At 33.3% G+C, this 21,960-nt stretch overlaps 1 protein-coding gene and 1 long non-coding RNA gene across 3 annotated transcripts in view; one reads left to right on the top strand and one right to left on the bottom strand.

Annotated features, from left to right (window-relative positions):
* The window catches only part of LOC135215233 (mucin-2-like), a 47,326-nt gene extending 27,599 nt beyond the window's left edge, over positions 1–19,727 (top strand). The window contains exons 9-11 of one of the 2 annotated variants that reach the window (XM_064249741.1): positions 3,869–4,156; positions 5,999–6,053; positions 13,484–13,683. In XM_064249741.1, the coding sequence (XP_064105811.1) occupies positions 3,869–4,156; positions 5,999–6,053; positions 13,484–13,538 (398 nt within the window). In that variant the 3' untranslated portion in view covers positions 13,539–13,683. Of the gene's footprint in view, positions 1–3,868; positions 4,157–5,998; positions 6,054–13,483 lie in introns of both variants that reach the window. The other variant, XM_064249740.1, reaches the window with a different exon arrangement.
* LOC135215236 (uncharacterized) overlaps positions 1–21,960 on the bottom strand; it is a 526,566-nt gene that overhangs the window by 322,834 nt on the left and 181,772 nt on the right. The window lies entirely within an intron of this gene.

Raw genomic sequence — 21,960 nt, 5'->3', positions numbered from 1 at the left:
CATTTGTATGCTCACTTCATCTCTACATTTGTATTCACATTTACACTGTACATATGTAGTACCTTTTTCAAAAGCTCTTACTGCTGAGGAAATGGTTGAACTGCTGAGGCATTCAATTTTACTACAGGATGGTATTAGATGTATCAATAACAGGATGAGCTGTGCATTGGAACATTAGTCTGTCAAACAATAAAAGATTCTCTTGTCTCAGGGGTCTAAAACAGTAATCCACTAAACCAGATTCATGCATAACTTTTCAAATGGGAAACTCACAAATGGTAATACTATTGGCAAAGTACTTATACTATACAGAATTTTATTTAGCAGCAATACTTCTTTATACTATCATGAAGTAATCGGTCAACATTTTTGTAGGTAGTAAATAGTTGAAATTACATTGTTAATTATGAAAATACTCACAAGTATTAAATAAGTTACTGGTAATGGAAATACGTCAGCAACATTAGTGCAGTAGAACTGGATATGAATTTTGACTGTATATGTAACTTACTTCACTGAGTGGTCAGCATTCTCACTGCCAAAAGTCAGTTGTCTGTGATTTATGGAAATTACTTCTTCCTTAGATAATGCATGTTTGACAGTGATGATGATGCTGCTGCTTCTAAGCTTACAGCTCTGCTTGCTTTTCATGATAAGAATAGATTAATGAGGAGAGCTAGATAGACTATGCAAGGCTTTATTCGTGGCGCTACTTATTATTAAAGATAAAGCTATGATAATGGCCAATTAATGCTTTTAACCAGGTGATTGTAAAAATAATGCCTTTGTGAAATAGGTATAGATATCAACCATATTCTGAGCAGATTGTTGCTAAAACAAACGGAGGTGCTGCAGCTTCATCAAAAAGACATAAGTGATGGTTAAACAGATTAATGTCAGTAGTAGTAGTATAGTATTTACAAACATCTGTGAAAGAGTGTAAGTTCACTAGGCAACCAAATACATCAAGGAATACTACTGAAGACCTTGACAGGAGCTAAAATTACTTTTAAAAACTACAATATTTGGTTAGATAAAACAAATAATTTGAGTTGCAGCAGATGTCAAATAACTAAATATTATGAAAATAATGCTGTTTTACAAGATGTGAAATGAAGATTAGTCATAAATGAAATATTGAAAATGAGGCTGAGAATACAGAGTATGCATATTGTACACTCTGCATGACAGCTTAGAACTACATACAGTACAGATAGTGTTCACCAACAGTAATCTGAAATGTAGGGGTTTAAGAGGACCAAGATGAGTAAAGGATAAGACAACCATTTATTGTTTTTAAGCAGTTGTGTCTTACCGGAAGAGTAGACTTTATACTGCTTATAAGGCATATGTTATTACAATATACGTACTATTTCTTGGATTTAAAATATGATGTTTAATACTCTGTTAGTCTTTCTGACTAGGAAGTAAAGTTTTGCTTCCTCCCTTCAGTTGCAATGATCACCATTGTCTATTTCTTTATGTTTTTTACTTTATGCAAATTACCAGTATATGTTACAGGTTTCATTTCAAATAATGACTTTATCAAAAAAGTTAAGGGATAATATAGTAGTATCACAGTGCAGTACTCTTCAGTTTTCACCATTTAGTTATATTTTTTAATGTTTTAGAATAACACAGCTACTGAATCTGCAAAACCCAACTTAGATTAAATGGGAATTGTACTCAGTGCTTTTTATAAAGACAAAGATTCAAGTAAATACAGTCAAATTAGATTAATTTTTCTTAATAGATTGTTATATGCTGTGATTTGTCACACTGTGTTGTTCACATAAAACAAAATACAGTGAATGAGATTAGTAATCATCTTTATACATAATAAACTATTATCAGTGAATTATGACTAATCTTCCAAGAGGTTACAGATCACCTGAACTTCTCAAAGGGTATTTAATAAGTGGTAATCTTGTGAGTGGATGTTTTCTCCTTAATCTTGAAATTTTGTGGAAAGTTCAGTGATATTTTGTTTTGAAATAGGTACTTTTTATATACTCTATATATATATATTGTGCATGTGTGTGTGTGCTTTTATTGACGTCATACCAGCAAGCATTCCCTATGTCAGAAATATTCATCCAGTCATTCCAAGTCATGCACTTGCAGAATTAGAACTTTCATTGAAAGCTGGACATTTATTTCCTTTCAGAAAATGAGAATGAACAAAGATACTTTCAATATCCTTTAAAACATTATGTATTAAAGTGTCCAAGAAACTGTCTGAAATTATATGAAACATACATGTCAATATGAAATGGTTTGTTAGACTAGGTGATTTAAACAAAAGATATCTACAAAAGAAATAATGTTGTTTGTAGGTTGTACTATAGAGTTCTTTGAGTAGATGAGAATGTTGACAATCTTACGGAAATGTATTTGCAAGGGTGTTTGACTGTTGGAAAAACACAGTTTCCAATGGAAGTGTTAAGAAGCAGTATTGCAGGGTGTTGGCAGAAAACTGGGTGAGACATGGAATGTGTGTGGAAATAAAGGGATTGTTCAACCAATGCTGTTTCACAAAAGTGAATTGTGAATGTCAAAAGAAAAAGAAAATGAAAGTTGAAGCTGATGTGAATTGTATGTGTGGCATGTCTCATATAAGAATCTGAAAATGTCAGAAATTTGCAGGTACACAGAGAAAGTGGTAAAAGGCTTAGCATAATTGAAAGGATGGGCTAGCGTGTTTTGAGATACTTTAATCATGTGAGGAAATGGAGGATGATAGGTTGGTGAAGAAAAGTGCACGAATTGGAAGTGTTACGAGGGAGAACAAGAAGGAAGATCTTGAAAACACTTTATAGAGAGAATGAAAGAAGTACAAGAAAGGAAGGGCCTCCATATCCAAGAAGAATGAATGTGCTGGCAAGTTAGAGATGAAAGACAGGTCTTTAGACTCAACTTGCTGCTCATGAGCCTCCTGTGATGGTATACAAAACAGCTGATGTTATGGAAGGTTTCTGAATAGAGAGTTCATCAATTTTGCAGCTGTTTAAAGTGTGATTTTGACAGTTACCATCCTTTTGTTTTTCTCGGTGGCCAGACCCTGTTTAAAGGAAGCAGTTTCATATAAAAGGGATTTTTTTACTAGAAATAGTGCTAAAGGAGACATATTTCACGGAGCGACACGGCTGAGCCCAGAAATAAAGGTTTTGTCATTTCTGCTTGGCACATCTCTTCAAGGAAGTGGTTAAATGACCAAACTCCATGGTTAGGAGTGGAAAAACTACTTTAACCTTTCAAATTAAATCTTAGATTAATTCATTATCCTTCTGTTGTTCATTATTCATGATAGTTTATTTGATCTTTTTCTGGAAATTATATTTATGGGAATTATATTTCATGTATAGACTTTATAAGGTGTACAAAACTTGGAAAACATATCCTTCAATGAAAGCAAGGACCACTGAAGTCATGAACTCCTATTAATGTGTATCTGGTAAATAATAAAATGTACAAGGTTTCACAGCATCATTGTATACTAAGTTTCTTTCCTTTGAGGTGAAATTTTTGTTTGGTTTAAAAACACTTATGTTAAAGCCATGGGTAGCGGTGCAAAGTAAGTTTTGTTTGTTGTAATGCATCATGGTATAGTGATACATCATAGATTGTGATTTTGCTTAACAGTTGTCATAAAGGTGCTAAATACATATGTGCTTAATTGTTGCATATTGTGATGTGGTGAAGGTGTAGTAAATTTGTCTGCTTTGTTGCCTGTCATTTAATTATAGTGTATGTGATACAGTACATAGTAGTCATAATCTTTGATACATTATATGAACTACGTATGTCTTTTTATGCTAGATGCTTCTCTCAGATTTAATTCATGGATAATTTTCCACTCACTTTCCAGGTCTGCCTTGGCCTAAAGAGCGTCCAAGAGATCTACAATTGCAGATAGCCTCTGTTGCTGTGACACCTCCTGGTGAGGTTTCAAAGTCAATTGTCTCAGTTGCCAGCTCACATACACCAACTCACACACCAACAACAGAATCGAAGATATCTCCAGAGAAACGCATGACTCCAGAAAAGAGGAAAAGTCGTGGTAGCAGTACAGAGGAGAATGAAGAAAAGAGGAGGAGTTGTGAAGTGGAATCACATGAGTGGACACCACCAAGACAATCCATCAATATTGGAGCAGGTAGGAAATTGTCTGTATCTTTAAATCTCCAGATCTATTATACGTACTATATTGATTTCATAATAACTACTGTACAGTGATTCCAGGGTCCTGGATTAGCGGAGCATTCTATTACAGTATTATGTTATTCCATTTAGTTCACTCACTGGATCATCGCCAATCTCAAGATCTCATGATATTAGTGCAGTGAAGTGGTAATAATAAATATTAACTAGTACGTATTCATTTGTCATATTTCCACAGTAGACATTACATTAAATTAGAGTTCTTCCTAATTTAATCAACTTGTACTTAGTTTCTTACAAGAATTTTGTGTTTTAATTTTACACTGTCAATTATACTTTGTTACAACTGAAAGGCTAAGATGTTTGTACTATATTAACATTTACATTACCCTCACCTGGAGGAAAAATTTTCATGGAATCTGAAGGATTTGTGTTCAACAAGTAAGTCAGAGAAATTTAGGTGAAAGAGAGGATCTACATCTTAATATGAGTGCTACAAAAGGTCTTTGAAATTATGTAAATGCAACCAAGAGCCTTCTCAGCATTTATTGTATATTTTGTAAATTTTGCTTGAGTAATGTTTTCGTCCCTATCTAGATTTGGCGTTGTTTGTGGGAACTTTGTTAATTTGTTTAAATGGAGAATCATAGATACAGTATATTCCCCCCTGAAGGTGCATAGAGATTTGATTTGCTTATTCTTAATCTTTCAAGAACCAATGTACAGTACAGTAACAATGTAGGCAAAAATTATACTACTGCTAATTCACTATCACCTTTTAAACCAAAGGTTTTTTATATTTAAAATAGCATTCTACGTATGTACCAATAATGAAAAGGGTGCGAACTTAAAATTATTTTATGGCATTCAGAGCAGTGGCTATATTGCCATCTATCCCTACCTACATGTGATTTAACCTACAGAACACTTTTTAGTAATACTGTACTGTACATGATGGTTTAAGACAGTCCATTAATATAAGAACAACATAGTGAATACTACAGATGCTCTGTGTATCCTTTCAAATATATGCCTCCATTAATTACTTTCTGAATTCATAATAAGCTTTTGGAGAATAAAGACTGCTTATGGCCATTGTTAAGTTTTTCTGCCTTTGTTAAAAATTACTTGATGAAATAGAAGTACATACTAGTAGTGACTGAATACTGAATATCCAAGAGCTATAGAATGATGTCCTATGCTTTAAGTGGTAAGTGAATATTGAATGTCAAAGAGCAATAGAATGACGTTCTAATCTTAAGAAAAGGCATACATTCCATATCAATATACGTACATACATATATATAGTATGTATACAGAATATGTGTGTACTCTGTAAAATCTACGTACATTGTCAGGAAAGTACAACATAACTATAAGAAGATCAGGGCACGAAAAGTAATAGTTAAGCAGAAAAAATAGAGCAATACAGTAGTAGGATTTAGCTTGTAATTAAAATTTAATAAGAGCTAAGAAAGACAATAAGAAAGGGAAAAAGTCCACAGGAATGTCGTGAATATACGAAGCTTGAACTAAATATACAATCATGAAGTTGACAGGGTCCCCTATATCAGAAGTTCTGTTGTTACTTGGGTAATAAATGTTTTGAGTGTATTTATATCCCATTGTTTGTCTTTTTTGGCTTTTATAGATCTTTATGTTTAACAGAAATTTTTATATGTATAGCATTTTCTTAAATGTTGATACTAATGTGTCTCTGTATATGTATTGCCAGTATGTAGTCATATATGTACACTTTTGGTGTCTGTGAAACCTGTGGATATCAACTTGATTTGGGTAGTTTTCTTAACTTTAGTCTTCTCCCTGTTGGTGCTAGGTGTAGGCCTAGTGTCCCTGGAGCGACCGAAAAGGGACCAGCCCCGACCTCTCAGGTAGGCATGATGTTTGTGCAAATGATATGGTTTGTTATGGGCAAAACCAGCATGCTTTGCACTTCTGTATTAAGGAGTTTAGAGCAATTTTTTCATAAGTGTTTCCAGTTTTTCAGTATTATTATACAAAACTGTATTCAAATACTACTAGTATTTGAAATTTACTGACAAATATATGCTTCACTGATTGCAAGGGGGATTTGCAATTGTATACAGATACATGATAGATTTCCAATATATACTGTCTTGATACAAAAGATATTTGCAATGATTCCATTCATTACAGATATAGTATATCAAAGAAATTACCTGTCATCTTTGTACATATTTGTGGTATCCTCCAATTCTAGCGTTGGCAACCCCTCAATTTTCCACATACATTAAATATGTTATTTTTACTTTATAAGGCAACATGAATGCCACCCAAAATTTCACTCTGAAATATATAGTAGTATTATCATTTTAATGATTTCAATTTAAATTAGCCTGTCCTTTGACTGTTCAGAGTAAAAAATTGCTCACTTCAAACATAGACCTTGTGTTAGCACTGTCAAAAAAAAAGAAAGGAAAAAAAAAGTTATATTGTTTATGAAAGCCTTACTAAGTTTTAGTTCTAAATATATGTAGTTTTATTTTGAAGCCAGGAAGCTTGCTGTTTTTGCCTTATTCTGCTGCCTCTGTAGTGATGGTAGGTCCTGAGTGTACTTCATCAATCCTATTCCAGTAATACTGATCAGAGTCTTAAAGTTGAAACAGGGGTAAATAGTACTGAGTTGTGTCTCAGTACAGTGATGCAGTGAAATACATTTTCACTCTGTTAGAGAAGAAAACTTGAACCTTTACTTATCCTTAACTGAAGTTCTGGTAGTTTTTTGTGTTGGCATCTAATATTTGTAGTTTTTACTAAACTGTGATGATGTCAAATTTGTAGGTAATCTTTCAATTAACAAGTTTTGTCTTATTTTTCATATTACGTCTGCATGAATGTTTTCTTACAAATGGTACATTATTTCCATTACCCGATTCCATAATATGCTATATCAGTGCATTAGGCAAAAGCATGCTGTCTTCTTAACAGTACTCTTTTTTTTTAATTATTATTATTATTAGACATACTGTGTCATTTTAAGTTATGTTTGTAGATTTTATACCCATTTTTTTCCTAAAGAAAATAATTCATAATTAAAGTGTAAGAATGGTGAATTCCTGGTCACACAATTTTATATACGTACTACGCACTAGAATGGGCATGGCTAATAAAAGAGCAAATATGTACAGTTCCAGTAACAAAGTAAAGACCAAAAAGAAAAGCAGTTACAAGCCAAATTAGATTACCTGCAAATGAAAGGAAAAAATAAAAAACTACAGTAATGTATGTAAAAAGAAATAACTTTTAGATTAAAGCCCACAATTTACATCAGATAGATGTAGCTTTACCATGGGATACAAGAGTTAAGGACAAAGACAGAGAAAAGAGAGAAAAGTACCAAGATCTAAAGTTGACAGTAAGGAGCTTATGGCAACATGAAAGTACAGTAGTAACTATCATCCTGAGAGCACTAGAAGTAAACCCAAAGGACTTGAGAAAGACTTGGAGAAGATTGGATGCGCAAACCTCAAACTTTGCTTGCTTCAGAAAACTGTCCTGCTTGCTGCAGCATGGATACTTGGAAATGTTGAAATCCTAAGGAATCAGGGTAGTGGGGGTCAGATCCTCAGGAGGCAGGTTGCAGCCTGCATCCAGACTCAGAGATAGCAACCTCACAAAGTTATGACAGAAAAAAAAGGCTGAATGAAAGGTTATACCATTTCACAGCACACTGTGTGACATATCTCCGATAGTGGTCACAGCAAAATTAGGCCATACTATTTACAATCATGTTTTTGCCCCATGAAGTCAAATTTTACTAGGAGTGTCCTCCTTCCACCCTGTTTAGTTAGCATAAACTGCTATATGTAGTTCATTCATGGGAGTAAACACAATAGTATGGCAAGTGATATGAAGGACACTTTCTTTCTTGGTGGATAGGTCTCACCACTTTGCTTGTAATCAGGAAATCTGTAATACATTTGATTGTGGCCAACTTACCTCAAAGAAAGACTTTTTTTAAGTTAAACATATTTAAAATTGTCCATGCACATTCTGTGTACAAGTGTAAAGGTGAAATGCTTTGCTGAGAGAATGATAGGGCATAACATTAATTGATATACGTACCAAGGAAGTTATGTGGAAGGATTTTAATTAGAAAGTAGTAAAACCTATGATGGGATGTTTGAACAAAGAAGAGCATCTGTGGAAAAAGCTTATGATAGATCAGACAGTGATGCAATGTGGCTCTTGTTCAAGACATATAGTGATGAGATAATTCAAGAGATCTTGAAAGTTTAGGTGGAAGCAAACCTCATGTAAACAGAAAAGTAACTGGTCTTGTATGAAGGTGGATCTACAACAGTGGTGTTATGTCTCCATGGTTATTTAATATCTCTGTGGATGGAGTGATGCAAAAAGTCATAGAAAGGGTATTAAATATAGATAAAAATATGTGGGATAGGAAAATGGTTCTTGAATGGAGTGTGGATTGATTGCAGGTGATGAAAGGCTGAATAGGAGTGTGTGAAGGATTTTGTTGTGCCTTTAGTAAATGGTTACACTCAACTGGACCAATGGATATTTAACTTTCCCAAAGTTCAAATGCCCCATGAGAGCATTGGAACTAGGATACATGGAAAAAGTTCTTCAAGTAGTACAGTTATGTATATGTATGTACATATGTAAATAAACTTTTCTGTTAAAACAAAGTATGTCTCAAGTATAAAAGGCCCATTAAAACACTCTTGTTTAAAGCTAAAGACTATATTTCGGTGGACTAACTTCCACCCATATCAAGTAGTGAATGACAGGAGTTAGACAAACAAAATCATAATCCTTCACGTGGACAATTTATGAGATCACACAAATTTTAGGCCAAACCCAAACCTTTCATCTTCACTCATCTGAATACACTGAAGAAATCCTTAATTAACGTTCAGCAGAAACCAGTTTCCAAAGACAAAGAAACAAATCCACAGTCATGTACATAATATACGTACATGACTGTGGTTTTGTTTCTTCAATAATAATATGTAATAATAATAACAATAATAATAATATGAAGGGAGTAGACCCTCTTTTGAACAGGCTCTGTTAAAAAGAATGGCAGCAATAGTTGAACTGATTTTATAAAAGGTCATTTCAATTATTCTTACTACTTTCTTTTCTTCATGACTAAATATCTGCTACAAGTTGGCTGATGTGCATATGGATAAGAGGAAAGATAGAAGTTGACCTCTGTCACTTTGTATTTGTATATATACTTAGGCAGAATTTAAAACAGCATGATGCTTCCATACAGGTCGTGGTGGGTAGGATACAGTAACTAAAATCTTGAGTCATTCTTGGGTGGTAGAGAATCTTTGTAGAAGTTTTCTAATGGTGTCAACATTTCAGTCATCTCATCAAATTCTCTCACTGGTGAGCTGGGACCCTTTATGTACTTTTTGATGAGAACTAACCTACCCTGTCCAGAAGATAGCTGATGATACAGCTGTAACTTAGATGCCCTTGGAAAACTTCTATAAAAATTCACTGCAACCTGAGAATAACTTGAAAATTTTAGTTGCCGTATACCACCCACAGAAATCTCTACAGATGCATCATGCCGTGTTTAACTTTCACCTTAGTATCAGAATCCATAACTTCTGCTTGTATTAAACATTGACCATATCCATATTATGAACATCAGCTAACTTTTAATAGATATTAGACTTCAAGAAAGAGTACGTATAGACCTTGTATAAGGTCATTTCAACTGATGCTGCAATTCTTCTCTGCAGCATGTAACTGTAATAATAAGTTTATTATACTAAGTCTTCATGCCTAAAGGAAAAATCATCGCTGTTGATTGTTACCATGCTTAAAAGTATAGATAGATAAGAATACGTATATGATTTTCCTGCTGTCATTTGAATTTTTATCTAGTTTTATAGGTAAACCAGAAAAATCCAATGAATGAACTTTGTTGACCAGTAGTTTTAATCCTAGTCTGTATGTCTTTTATGACAGTGTCAGCATGGAATACAACATATTGCCACAATGAAATCAGCAGAAATCTGTGAAATGAAGACTTAATTACAGTAGCCTTCCATTGAGTCAGACAGAAGAGGAATGTGTGTTTTGTTTGTGATCACTTTTTATTATTAGTATAAACTGAGCACAATAACTGTAATTTCTCTTTGTCCGTTAGTACAGGAAAGCAACAAAGTTCTCTGATATTTTTGGTAGGTCATGTAGTGTACAATGTTCTATACCAAAAATGATTTTTAGAGGTATATTGATTTCAAGGAATATGAATCACCATTGTTACTCCTTTGCGAATATTATGTATAGTATTCCTATATACTGAACTACATAGGCTTCAGAACTCAAAGGTATTGGTTCAAGTTACATAATTATTGGGATTATATTATCTGCTGACTCTTAATCCATACTTTTGAATATACATATACATAATTAGTTTATTTTCTTGATTGATGAAGAGGTTTACCAACTAAAATTCTTTTGGGATGGCACATGTTTTAGGTATTAGGGCAGATGTCCGCTGCCTTCACCTTCACCTATGGTATGAGTGGGTATTATTAGATGTGCAGCATCTTTATACTAAGGCGTGGGAGATCATAATAAGAGTATACACTGTTTACTTAGCAACAAGCTAGACTTTCATCATCCTGTAAAAACTGCAGCAGAAATTCTGCATTCGAATCTATTGTTAATATAAGTTTGGAAGCAATGAAGAATACTCAGTATAATGTACATGATTCAGATATAATGAGATCTCATTTGGCATGAAGATGATGCAATGAAAATGCACTACTGTTTGCACCTGTTTTCTTAGTGGCACAGCACAGTATATTCGTGTCTTCCCCTTGTAGTGTGTGGGAGCATTATTAGTGTGGATATGTAGTTTGTTTTGATGCATCTTATGTTAATCAACTGAAATATTGAAGCAAATGTTTATCTTATCTTTATAATTATGTGGCTTCTGGCTTCTAACATGAAATTTAGTTATTTTCATAATAGGTTTGGGTTTGAAACTTGAAAAGAAAAAAAAATAGAGAAGAGAGCCCCTCTAGATGAAAGATTTAGCTTATAAAATTGAAATAAAGGATCCTCCAATATCAGATTTACACATGTTGGGCTCCACAGATACATTTTACTCTATATTTAAAAGTCTGTGAAACCAGTCAAAACTATTACCACTTTCCATTAAGTAAACTGTCTCTTCTCTGTCCCTTATCTCTCTAGAGTATTGAAATAAAATTGTCATCTAAATTCATTCTTATACTTCACTCATTCTCTTTCAACCTCTGACACAAGATTCTGAAGGAAAAGTGCTCACGGAAAATAATGATTACAGCAGTATAATGATTAAAGCAGTACTAGTTTGATTTCTATATTTCTAGTGATTTTATGGTTTAAACTAATAGGATATTTGTAAGGGATTGTATGTATATTAATTTAGTTTCACAACATACAGTTTTCACATTAATTACAGTATGGAAATATTTTCGACTTGGTATGTATTTGTGGTACTAATAGTATATATCTCAGGAAATATAATGTATTCAGTGGTTCTAAAAGAATGTTCCTAAAGTACTGAAAGTTAGATACTGTTCTAAAAGAGGAAATTTTTATTTAAAAATTTAAAAGAAATTTAGATGTAAGTTTAGATATGCTTAGGAGTAAATTAAGCAAAAGTGACCAACCTTTCAATTTGGTTATTTATTTTAGGAGCAACAGATACTCTCGATACTATTTATGTGCCAATTCTGTATTATTTCCATTAGTGGTGGCATAATGAATAATGGTGGTCAGAGAACTGTGATAACTCAAAGGTCTTGTACAGTCCTTTTTTTTATTCTAAATAGCAGTTGTTTGTTACAGTTCATAATCTGTTCTTCTCTAAATTTGAATCTGTGCTAAATTTGTTCCCAGTGGCTTATATATACATAAGTCATTGAGTAATAATACTGTACCTTAATTACTGAATTTGGTCATTATAAAAGAAAGATGACAGACCAGGCCTGAAGAGTAAAAGTGAGAAAGACTCTTGGAGAAAAATAGGCTAAGCCCTATCCAAAACAGTGTGATTAATATGTATCCCCTTCAAATAATAAAACATGGGAAGAGTAAGAAAGGTATAAAGTTTAACTGGGCCAGTCTTCAGTGGCGTAAGATAAAACTGTCACAGAAGTAAGGAAAAATTGTTGCAAAATAGATTAATTATCAAAGTGAATAAACTGAAAGAAGATTTAGCAAGGGGTAGTAACAGTCTTGAATTTAATAAATGATACCTAAAACCAGGAGAAAAGTTTGAGTAATACATAATAGGATTACCATTCATAGTACATATCATGTTTAGCATTCACGGCTTTCTTAGATTTTCAATTAGAAAAAACAGGCCACATTTACAGTGGCTCAAAACTCTTGGTATCTGTCCATGAATCTCATAATTGGAAATATAGTAAATATTGTAACTTTTGCTCTGTCTATTGGTTCCCATATGGTTGTGATGGGTGCTTATTTTCATTGATATATATTCTTTTATAGTAATTTTTTATATATTAATGGGGAACCTGATAAACTTCAGTGAGTGGAAGAGAGATTGCTTAACTGGATTACAATGTTTGCATTATGTACTTATTCGAATAAATAGTAAATACCAGCTAGTACCTCTACTTTTTACCAGATAATCTTAGTGGGTAGTACTTTAACTGGACTGTGATAAGGTAAACACTGATTATGCACAATGAGAATAAGTACTACTATATGTACAATATAGGGATCATAAATTAGTAGTAGCCCTCAAAAGCAAGATATTTATGTTTAGATTTGCACTATATATTATTTATATAATATATGAAGCACATTAAAGATATGTTGTGTTAATTGTCATGGAACTATATAACTAATGTAGTGTTCAACATTACTTTATTCATTTTAGAAATAGTTTTGGAGGTGTATTTATATAATGTTAAAGAAAAATACTTGTGTTACACCTTACATCTTCGCAAATGTGATGCACAGAAAAGGGGCCGAGCTATCTTTGTAATGTTAAACAGATAATGTTATAGTGTTTTCGCAAAATTTTGTAAACTATTAAGCTTGATTTACCATTATCATGCTATCTATTATACGTACATTCACAACAATATTATTGACAATGTTATTGTAAATGAATTTTAGTGTAATTCACTTACATATTTATTCTTTCTTAAAAGAAATATTGTATGAGATTCCAAAAAATGTTAGCTTTATCTTTTCTTGAAAGATAATACAAAGATTAAAGTTATCTGTTTAGATTTGATAATTTTACGTACTTATTTTTCAACAGGTGTTCGGATGGCCCAGGAACTTCTGCGTGGTGTGGAACAGCGGCTGGACTCTGAGATGCGAGAACTAAAACAGAGAACAGCTGCTATGTCCTCACGGCTACGCTTCCTCGGTCGGAGTGATGCCTCAAACAGCTCAAGTGGTATAGGCAGTCCAAGCAGTAGTAGCAGCAGTAGTGGGATGAGTAGTTGCAGTAGCAAAAGCCCTAAAGTTCACACTCATATAATTGTAACTACGCTAGGGGATGGCGATACCGATGATGAAGTACTAGTAAGCAATAAAAAAAAGATATCACACTCTGCAAAGGAATGTGATCCACCAAGCAATATAGGTAATAGCCGCGCACGTAGTGAACCCCCATTTCCTGGAGAGGAAGGCCTTTATCGTGCTCGTTCATGTCCAGGTTTACCACGATCAACTGGGAGCACCGAGTGTAATGAAACTGTTAGTGCTCTGGTATCTGATTTACAGCTGGTACGTTTACGAGGTTCTCGGCAAAATACATCAAAAGAAAAAACTGTTAATCGATATTCTTGTGGGGCACTGGATGCTCACCAACCCATTGCAACATCAGCCTTTGAGTCATGCCCAGATTTTGGCAACCTTCGGCCATGTGTTCGGGAGGGTGATTCGATACACTCCTCTTCTTCATCTCTATCTTCAACTCATTCTTCATTTACTCGTCTTCTGCAGGTGTCTTAAAAACTTAACAGTGAATAATAAGCAAATGCTTCTCTGGATGTAGATAACTGAGGTGAAATTAGTAGTGAATTTATGTACAGAAGGAAATTTATAAATTAATGAATATAGTACTGATTCCCTCAGTAAGTGCAACAGACTGAGCTGCAAAAGTGAGAGTAAATATATTTGGCAGCTTAGACCCACCGTGTAGAAAGCAGTGCTTATGTATAATATGTATAATTATACAGACTATGTGTGACTGAATTTTTGTTCCTAATAATGTGACGACTTGGAGTTGCACTTTGTCTGCTCTATTATTTAAAATGATAATAGAAAATCTCTCTTGGGACTTTTATTTAATGTAGACATACTGTAAATGTAGAATTTGTATAGTAACATGGGCCCCCTCCATACACTAGTCGTTGGCAGAACTGCAGAGTTAAGAAGTTGGCTTTTGTGTTATATTCTGAAAGAATGTGCTAATATTTTTGGGATCCAAAATGCGTACACAATACCCAGTATTATTTTTTGTAAAGTAGGGGGAATGTCATAATAAAATAAAATACTATGTATTATTTACTTGATAATTGGGTGGTCTACCGAATATGTATACATAAATGTAATTTGGTTGATCTTGGCTTTTTTTTTATTTTTGCTTGATATATCACGTTTTCCTTAAGCAACTACTTTGCTCTAATGTTGTGACTTGCAAATGTCCTCCTTACTTGATACTTAACTTACTACCAGTTAATTTGGAGGGGTCCTTAGCTTACCTGTATATACCTAGAATATATTTGATTCAACTTAAATTATTAAACTTCATCAGACTTACCTTAGTGACTCAGGCAGCAAGCAGTGTTAAGGTCATATTGCAGTGAGGATACAGAACTGAATTGAATTTTTCTCTGTATATCTGATATCATGCGTAATGTATACAGCAAATCATGTCAACAATCTTTAACCATGATAATGTAAGAACTTTCACAACAATGTACAGGCAGTCCCCAGGTTACGACGGGGTTTCCGTTCTTGAGACACGTTGTAACCCGAAAATTGTCGTAATCCGGAACATCATCAAAAATCCTAAGAAAACCTTATTTTTAATGCTTTGGGTGCATTAAAAACTATGTAAACTGCATTCTTATTGCATTTTTCATCCAAAAAATCTTCAAATATTGATTATTTTGAATTTTGGTGTCAGATTTCTTCTGCCAGATGAGCGTTGTAGGCGTCGTAACCCTGGAAATAATTTCTGATGAATATAATTGAAAAGCGCCTTAACATTGGAACGTCGTAAGCTGAACCCGTCATAACCCGGGGACTGCCTGTACTTTTCTTTAACAGAACTATAGAGATGCATTTTCTACTATTAATATTATTACAAAAAACAACTTTTTTCTGCTTAACTAAGACCAGCTGATTTTCTTGTTTACTGTCAGTACCTCAGTGTAATATGACCTTCATGTTGTTGTATATAGAAGCTTAGAATTTACTAATCGTAACAGTATGGTAAACCATGAGAGGGATAACAAGCCATGTTGGCAAGACAAGACTGGCACAAAAGTTGATACAATAAGTAAAAACCGAATGGGGTTCATTTCTTCAAACTGTAAAAGCCAGTTTTAAAAACAATGATCAGAAAAGCAGTAACTTTATGTCATTTTATCAATACACATACCTTTATCTCATTATACATACGATTCTGTACAGTACAGAAGTTGCAGTCATGAGTACACCAATTTTTAGCAAAAACCAAGAAAATATTGGTTTTACCTGAGATTGTCATACCCACAGTTAGTTTCTCAAATATAATACATATTTATCTCATCACCCCCAGATGTTATTGAAAGGACGCTAGCTTCTTGGAGATAACAGCTTGATATGTTGACCTCAGGTTTTAGTCTCCTGAATAGGGTTACTGCTCTCTTGTTTTGTACCTTTGTTGTGGTAAATTTTTTAACATTCTACTTGTCTCACTTTTCTCAGACTGGTTAAGTAGTCACATTTAACAGCAGAGCCAGCTATAAGTAAGGTTTTGAATGTGGTTGAGAATGTGTCTTTGAAGACACTGAAAAGCTTTTGTTTTACTTTAATCTTTTACCTTAGGCTCTTAATGCAAATGTTTTTTTATAAGTACTGCACATAAATACAAAGTTATATCAGGTTAAAGTGTTGTGATTCATGTAATTACCTTATTGAATGTGTGTACAGATTTTTTTTTATAATTTGTTAGTAAAGTACAAAATATTAAATTTATAGGTGACCAGTCAAAATGGAGTGTTGAGATTACAGTTCCTCCTGATATCCTTGCCATTACAAAAAAATTGCAAAATTATTATTGCTACTAATTCATTATGCAAATGGAAGAATACTTATTACCAATCAGAGAGGAATTTTTTTATTTCCTTTATATTTTAGGTAATATCTCCTGAGGACATAAACAATTCATTCTTCCAGTCTCAAAAAACTGTTTGGTTATTCGTTTCGGGTTTAGTTCTAAATGAAACACTTCATCTATTTGTATCATAGATTGTTCATTATAATTTCATGTTTTCCATGAATATGGAAATACTTCAGGCATGATACGTACAATAATAAAATATCAACATTTCACACAGACACAAAAGGTAAAAAAGTTGTTGAAAGTATGTACTTATGAATACTTGCTTTGGACTGAGAATTAACTGGTGAGACATTATTAAAAGCTCAAGACCCATAATGTGCTGGCAGTCATTTCTGACTTGAGAATATAACACGTTCATTTAGTACGGGATATTGGCTACCATATTGTAATGTTAAGTTTCAGCATCCTTCTATTTTTTTCTGAGAGTTGTATGTAAAATCCAAGGATGGTTTGTTTGTATATACTGTATTTGTTATTGTTCATGAATAACAGTTTGCTTTTGTTAATAAATATAATCTGGCTGTGATGGTATAAAAACAGCAGTATTTCCTTGTAACAGCAAGGTATATCTAGTGAAATTATTCAAAAATGTTATGAAGAAAATCTGAGTCATTATTGATATGTACTACTATTTGTTTTAACTGGTTTTATCTTGGATGTATTGGCCTAGAAAATAATTGTGATTATAATCTTCAGAGCAAAGAAAATTTTTGTGAGTGAAATACTGTAGTAGTGCCTAAAAATGCACTGTTTTACAATGAAAATTAATGCTATGATGTTCACCATGTGTGTATAAAAATTTATCAGTTTTCCACTATAATTAGTAAAATTCTTTTATTTATAACCTCATAATGACTACATGGTGATAAATTCTTGGAACTTATTCTATTTGGTTATGATTGATTTCTTGAAGCTTACTGATATATGTACTTACAGGAAGTTCATTATGTTATGGCTTTCAACTTTCAACCCCTCTCTCACTGTCATTTAAAACCAATTGGTACATGTTTATATGTTACTCAGATATATTGCTGTGAATTTGGACTGAATATTGTTTCATGTAGGTGGAACTGGTAAGCTGCACCTTATTTTTATTTTACTGATTGAGATATGGAAATATAAATGAAATATAATTACCAAGTTCAGCACATTAAAAACTTGATTTTTATTTTCTGATTCCTTCTTGTGTTTACATTTCGGGATCTTTCAATTTTGTATTTGGTCTCATTTTCCATTTTCTATTAGCGATCTGTTGGTGCAGTGTTGTTTGAAATGTGCGTTTAGCCCTACTAAACCATATTTTGTGTTTTGTCGGAGGTAAAGTTGAGTTGGTAGACGCTCGACTTATGCACCCAAGTTTTATGTCAGATTGAAATTATCTTAATTGTCACATAGAGAGCTATCACACAAGCTTGTGTTTTTTATCCATTTACCATTGTACTTATAATTTTTCTTCTACATAATGTATATTACGTGGACTATAGAGGCTATGCTTTCAAAGAAGTAATGAGATTTGGCATTAAAGAATATGTTTGAGGCTTTATGTTAGGTTTACGCTGGAACTGTGTTGATATCCTAGAATTTGTGGAAAGTAATTTGTGGTTCAAAAACCACGTGAGAGAAAAAAATTATCATTATTCCAAATATAGCTAGGTTAATGCAGAATCATTAAAATTAGTTATTGTATGACAAGTGGATATTTTTTTTTCCATTTGTATGATAGTTTTGTGTCATTGAAAACTAGAAACGTAACTACAGTACAGTGTTTTACATTAGAAAACACTACTCACTTTATCATTGGGTTTTGTCATAAAATGTAATGTTGAGTTTTTTTTATTAGCACCACAATGATACACAACTTATTTTTGACACAAAAATGCAGAACAGAAAAAACTTTTAGATATGTAGAAATATTGTTTCTGATAAGAGATTCCTCATTTTACCAGAATTACCAGAAAATCAACACAGGTTTACAATTGCAGCTGCTTTCCCCATCCTGTCAGCTGAAATATTTCTCCTTTTCATTTCATGGTTATGGGTCATGACTATTAACAGTTCTAAAGCAAAATTTTTTTAAAAACTAATGAAAATTATTAAGCATTATATGGCACCAAAGCCTTTAGAATATGTCTGAAGAAATAATAAACATGCTGCAATCTCTCAGTGGTATTTAAAGAAGTTTAGATTGTGTGAACATTCTTTTGTGTTCAGTCTTGACTTTGTTAAAAGAACTTTCTCATTATACTGTTATGTACTGCTTTCCCCATATGCATATCAACACTTTGTGATGTAAACGTTCAAGACTGTAATGAACCAAATTAAATCTAAAGGCTGATAAGCAATAAATTGAGCTTATAACAGTAATATTAGTACAGTACTGTGTGTTACATAAGATTGCAATTTTATCTTATGTTTACTATGAATTTTGCTCAACACATGTATATTTTCCATGTACAGTATAATTAAAATTTTACTGCTGAATAGTACGTGTACTTGTATAGCTCAGTGTTAAAGGATATGCATTTATCATTAATACCTTCTTGGGTCCTATTTTGTGTTTTTAATGACTCAATACTGTTTTTAAAAGTACAAATATAATAACAAATGTGAACTTAGTGACAACTATAGATAGATCATTATCATCAGCCTTCATGTAAAAGTTAAGTACCACAAAGGATTTTGAAAACATAATGTTACAGTCATGAAAACTACAAGGTAATGTTAACAACCTTGTAATACTAAGGTACAAAACTGGTATCTATTGGCTACATCTTGAATGCTTAATCATTTTTGTTAGGTATTTCTAGCTAATTTCCTCTCTTAATCTGTAGCTATCCTTTTGGAAACATTTTGTATTTCTGAGTACTCCCTCATTCTTTTATTTTTGTAATTTTACTATGTGTCAAATTTTGTAGTTCTCTATCCTGGGAAGATGAACTTGGTAGTCCATCACTAATGTTAAATGGTGTCTCTCCACGTTCTTTGTAACAGGGTCTATTAACCCAAGTCCAATAATTGAATATTAGTACATAGGGCAGTATTTGCATTGAATATTATAGGCAAAACCTTGGGCTCGGTTGGTCTTGCACTGTTACGGCTAACACACGATAAACAACAAACCAGTTGAGGAAACTGGTTAAATAAAATGTTACATGACAAATTTTCTCTTTAATTATCCCAAACTGTCCTCTAAATCTTTCTATTCAAACTAATCCACTCTCTCTTCATATGACTACACAGATTCTAATTTCGAACCCCATTTTCTAACAGTTTTATAAAGTGAATGAAAGTGGTTACTTTAATATATCAAAGATTTTGAAATAAACGCTCCCTCCCCATATGTTACTTGGCTACATCACTTTGGCCCAGATGCAACCGAGATTTTTGCTTTCGCAGAGACTCCAAGCCTTTGCTGAAATATAGGTATCCTTTGCCTGGGCCATGTGAGATGAAAACAAAGAATTAAAGGGGCTTAATCCCACAGTAGGAAAATGGTGGTTTATGCAAAAATAAATAAATAAAAAATAAAAGTTAAATATTGTTACCCTATCAGAAATTTAGTAATGCAAAGTTACTAAATGGCCACTCCTCATGACCCAGTTCCTTTCTGAGATGGATGCTAAGTTTCAGTAAACAGTCATACAAGTACTGATCTAAAAAAAACCCTTGAAGAATCCTTGACAACATCTTCAATATTTTCAGCCTATTGAATCACAATTTTTTATGAAGCTGTAATTTATTTGACAGAATAATTTTCATTCTTCCATTGGAGGAAATGAATTTAACTTAAAACTCTTACAACTATATTTATCTATCATCAATACATGCATTTTCAAAGAATAAATACCAACCTTATGTTGGTAAGTACTTAAAGGGATGTGGGGAATATGTGCCTGTGTTTAGCCAAGATATGAATAACATTTAGGCTACACGGTGTATCAATTAGACACCAAGAATTCCTTGATAATTTCACAAATACTAATGGTTTCTCTTTGTTGGCTGATAAAATTATACTACTCGGTTGATAAGCTACTTGTGGGAAAATGTTCTTATGCCACCATATAGAATGAAGCTTTCAGCATCCTTCAACAATCAGCAATTAAAGGATAAAAAAAAATCCGAAAATTTGCCACGAGCTCAGAAAATAACTTTCTCTCTAGTAAGTCAAAATTGTCAACGAAATTCCACGAGCAGAAATGGGGAGATATCAAGAAATATGTATAGTACATACTATAGAAAATTTCAAACATTCATTTCTTTACTGGCTGAAAATAACAACAAATACCATGTCATAACAGCATTTTGCAAGTGGAAAAAAAGATGGATGTTTTTGCCAAATGCCATAATACAATCAGGGTTTTGAAAAACTTGCAAAAAAATGGGAGGAAGAATTAAATCTTAGAGGCAGCGTATGGGGTAACTCTAGTGATTCCTTATCCGCCACATATGGCATAGATTTTGTAAATTAATAGAAAGTTTCCCCTGTCAACCAAGATATGTGCTTCTACATAATATTTACAATACCTATGAAATTACTGATATATGCCCTCTCCAAATGAAGAAGCCAAGCTCTACAAACAATGGAATCTTCCAAAATGGTATTACATCTAACACCCTTAGTAGGTAGTCATATCAATTATACTGTCATTCTACTACTTTTGGCTGTGAACCCTATTTTCAAAAGAATGGCCGGTAGATCTAGTGTACCTATCCGCAGCAGCCCAGAGTATGGCAGTTGCGGTTTTTCTATGCAGTTTTACCTCCTGAACAAGAATTTGAAGTAATATTTATTCGGACGACACTAATTTACCTTTGAACTCTATCCTACGGTAAAGAGGACCCCCATTGGGAAACGGGGTTTTGGGTGGGGAGAAACCTCTTGAGGGGAGTTTTTGCCATGTTATTGTGGTATTTCCCACATTTATCACTTTTAAAAACACGAAATACAGGCGGAAATAAGAGATAACAAAACTAGCGATAGTGGAGCCGTTCCACATCCATATTCATCTGCTACTACTACTACTACCACGACACTGAATCCTACTACACATGCGCTAATGCTACTGCGCATGTGCTAACTGTAAGGGAGCTTCTGGCCTAAACTCAGACTTCTTAGTGAGGAAAAAAATGGGGGTTTACGGGAAGGATACAGGTATTTAGCCAAACACTTTACAGTATGACCCCTACGTTGTTACCGGACTGAGTGAAGGATTGCCTGGTAACCATACGTTGAGTTACATATAAGCATTTACCTAATTTGTTTATTAAACATGTTATGTGAATTCTAGTGTTTATTCCTTTTCCTTTTTCCATAGTATTAGGCTAGGTTGGTTAGTTCCTTTTCTTTTTCCATGAGTATAGGCTGGTTGGTTAGTTCTTTCAAGTGGGTGGGT

This window comes from Macrobrachium nipponense, chromosome 5 (genome assembly GCF_015104395.2).
Source record: "Macrobrachium nipponense isolate FS-2020 chromosome 5, ASM1510439v2, whole genome shotgun sequence".
Taxonomy (NCBI): domain Eukaryota; kingdom Metazoa; phylum Arthropoda; class Malacostraca; order Decapoda; family Palaemonidae; genus Macrobrachium; species Macrobrachium nipponense.
The sequence above is the reverse complement of the archived record's forward strand: the minus strand, read 5'-3'. Positions and strand labels throughout refer to the sequence as shown.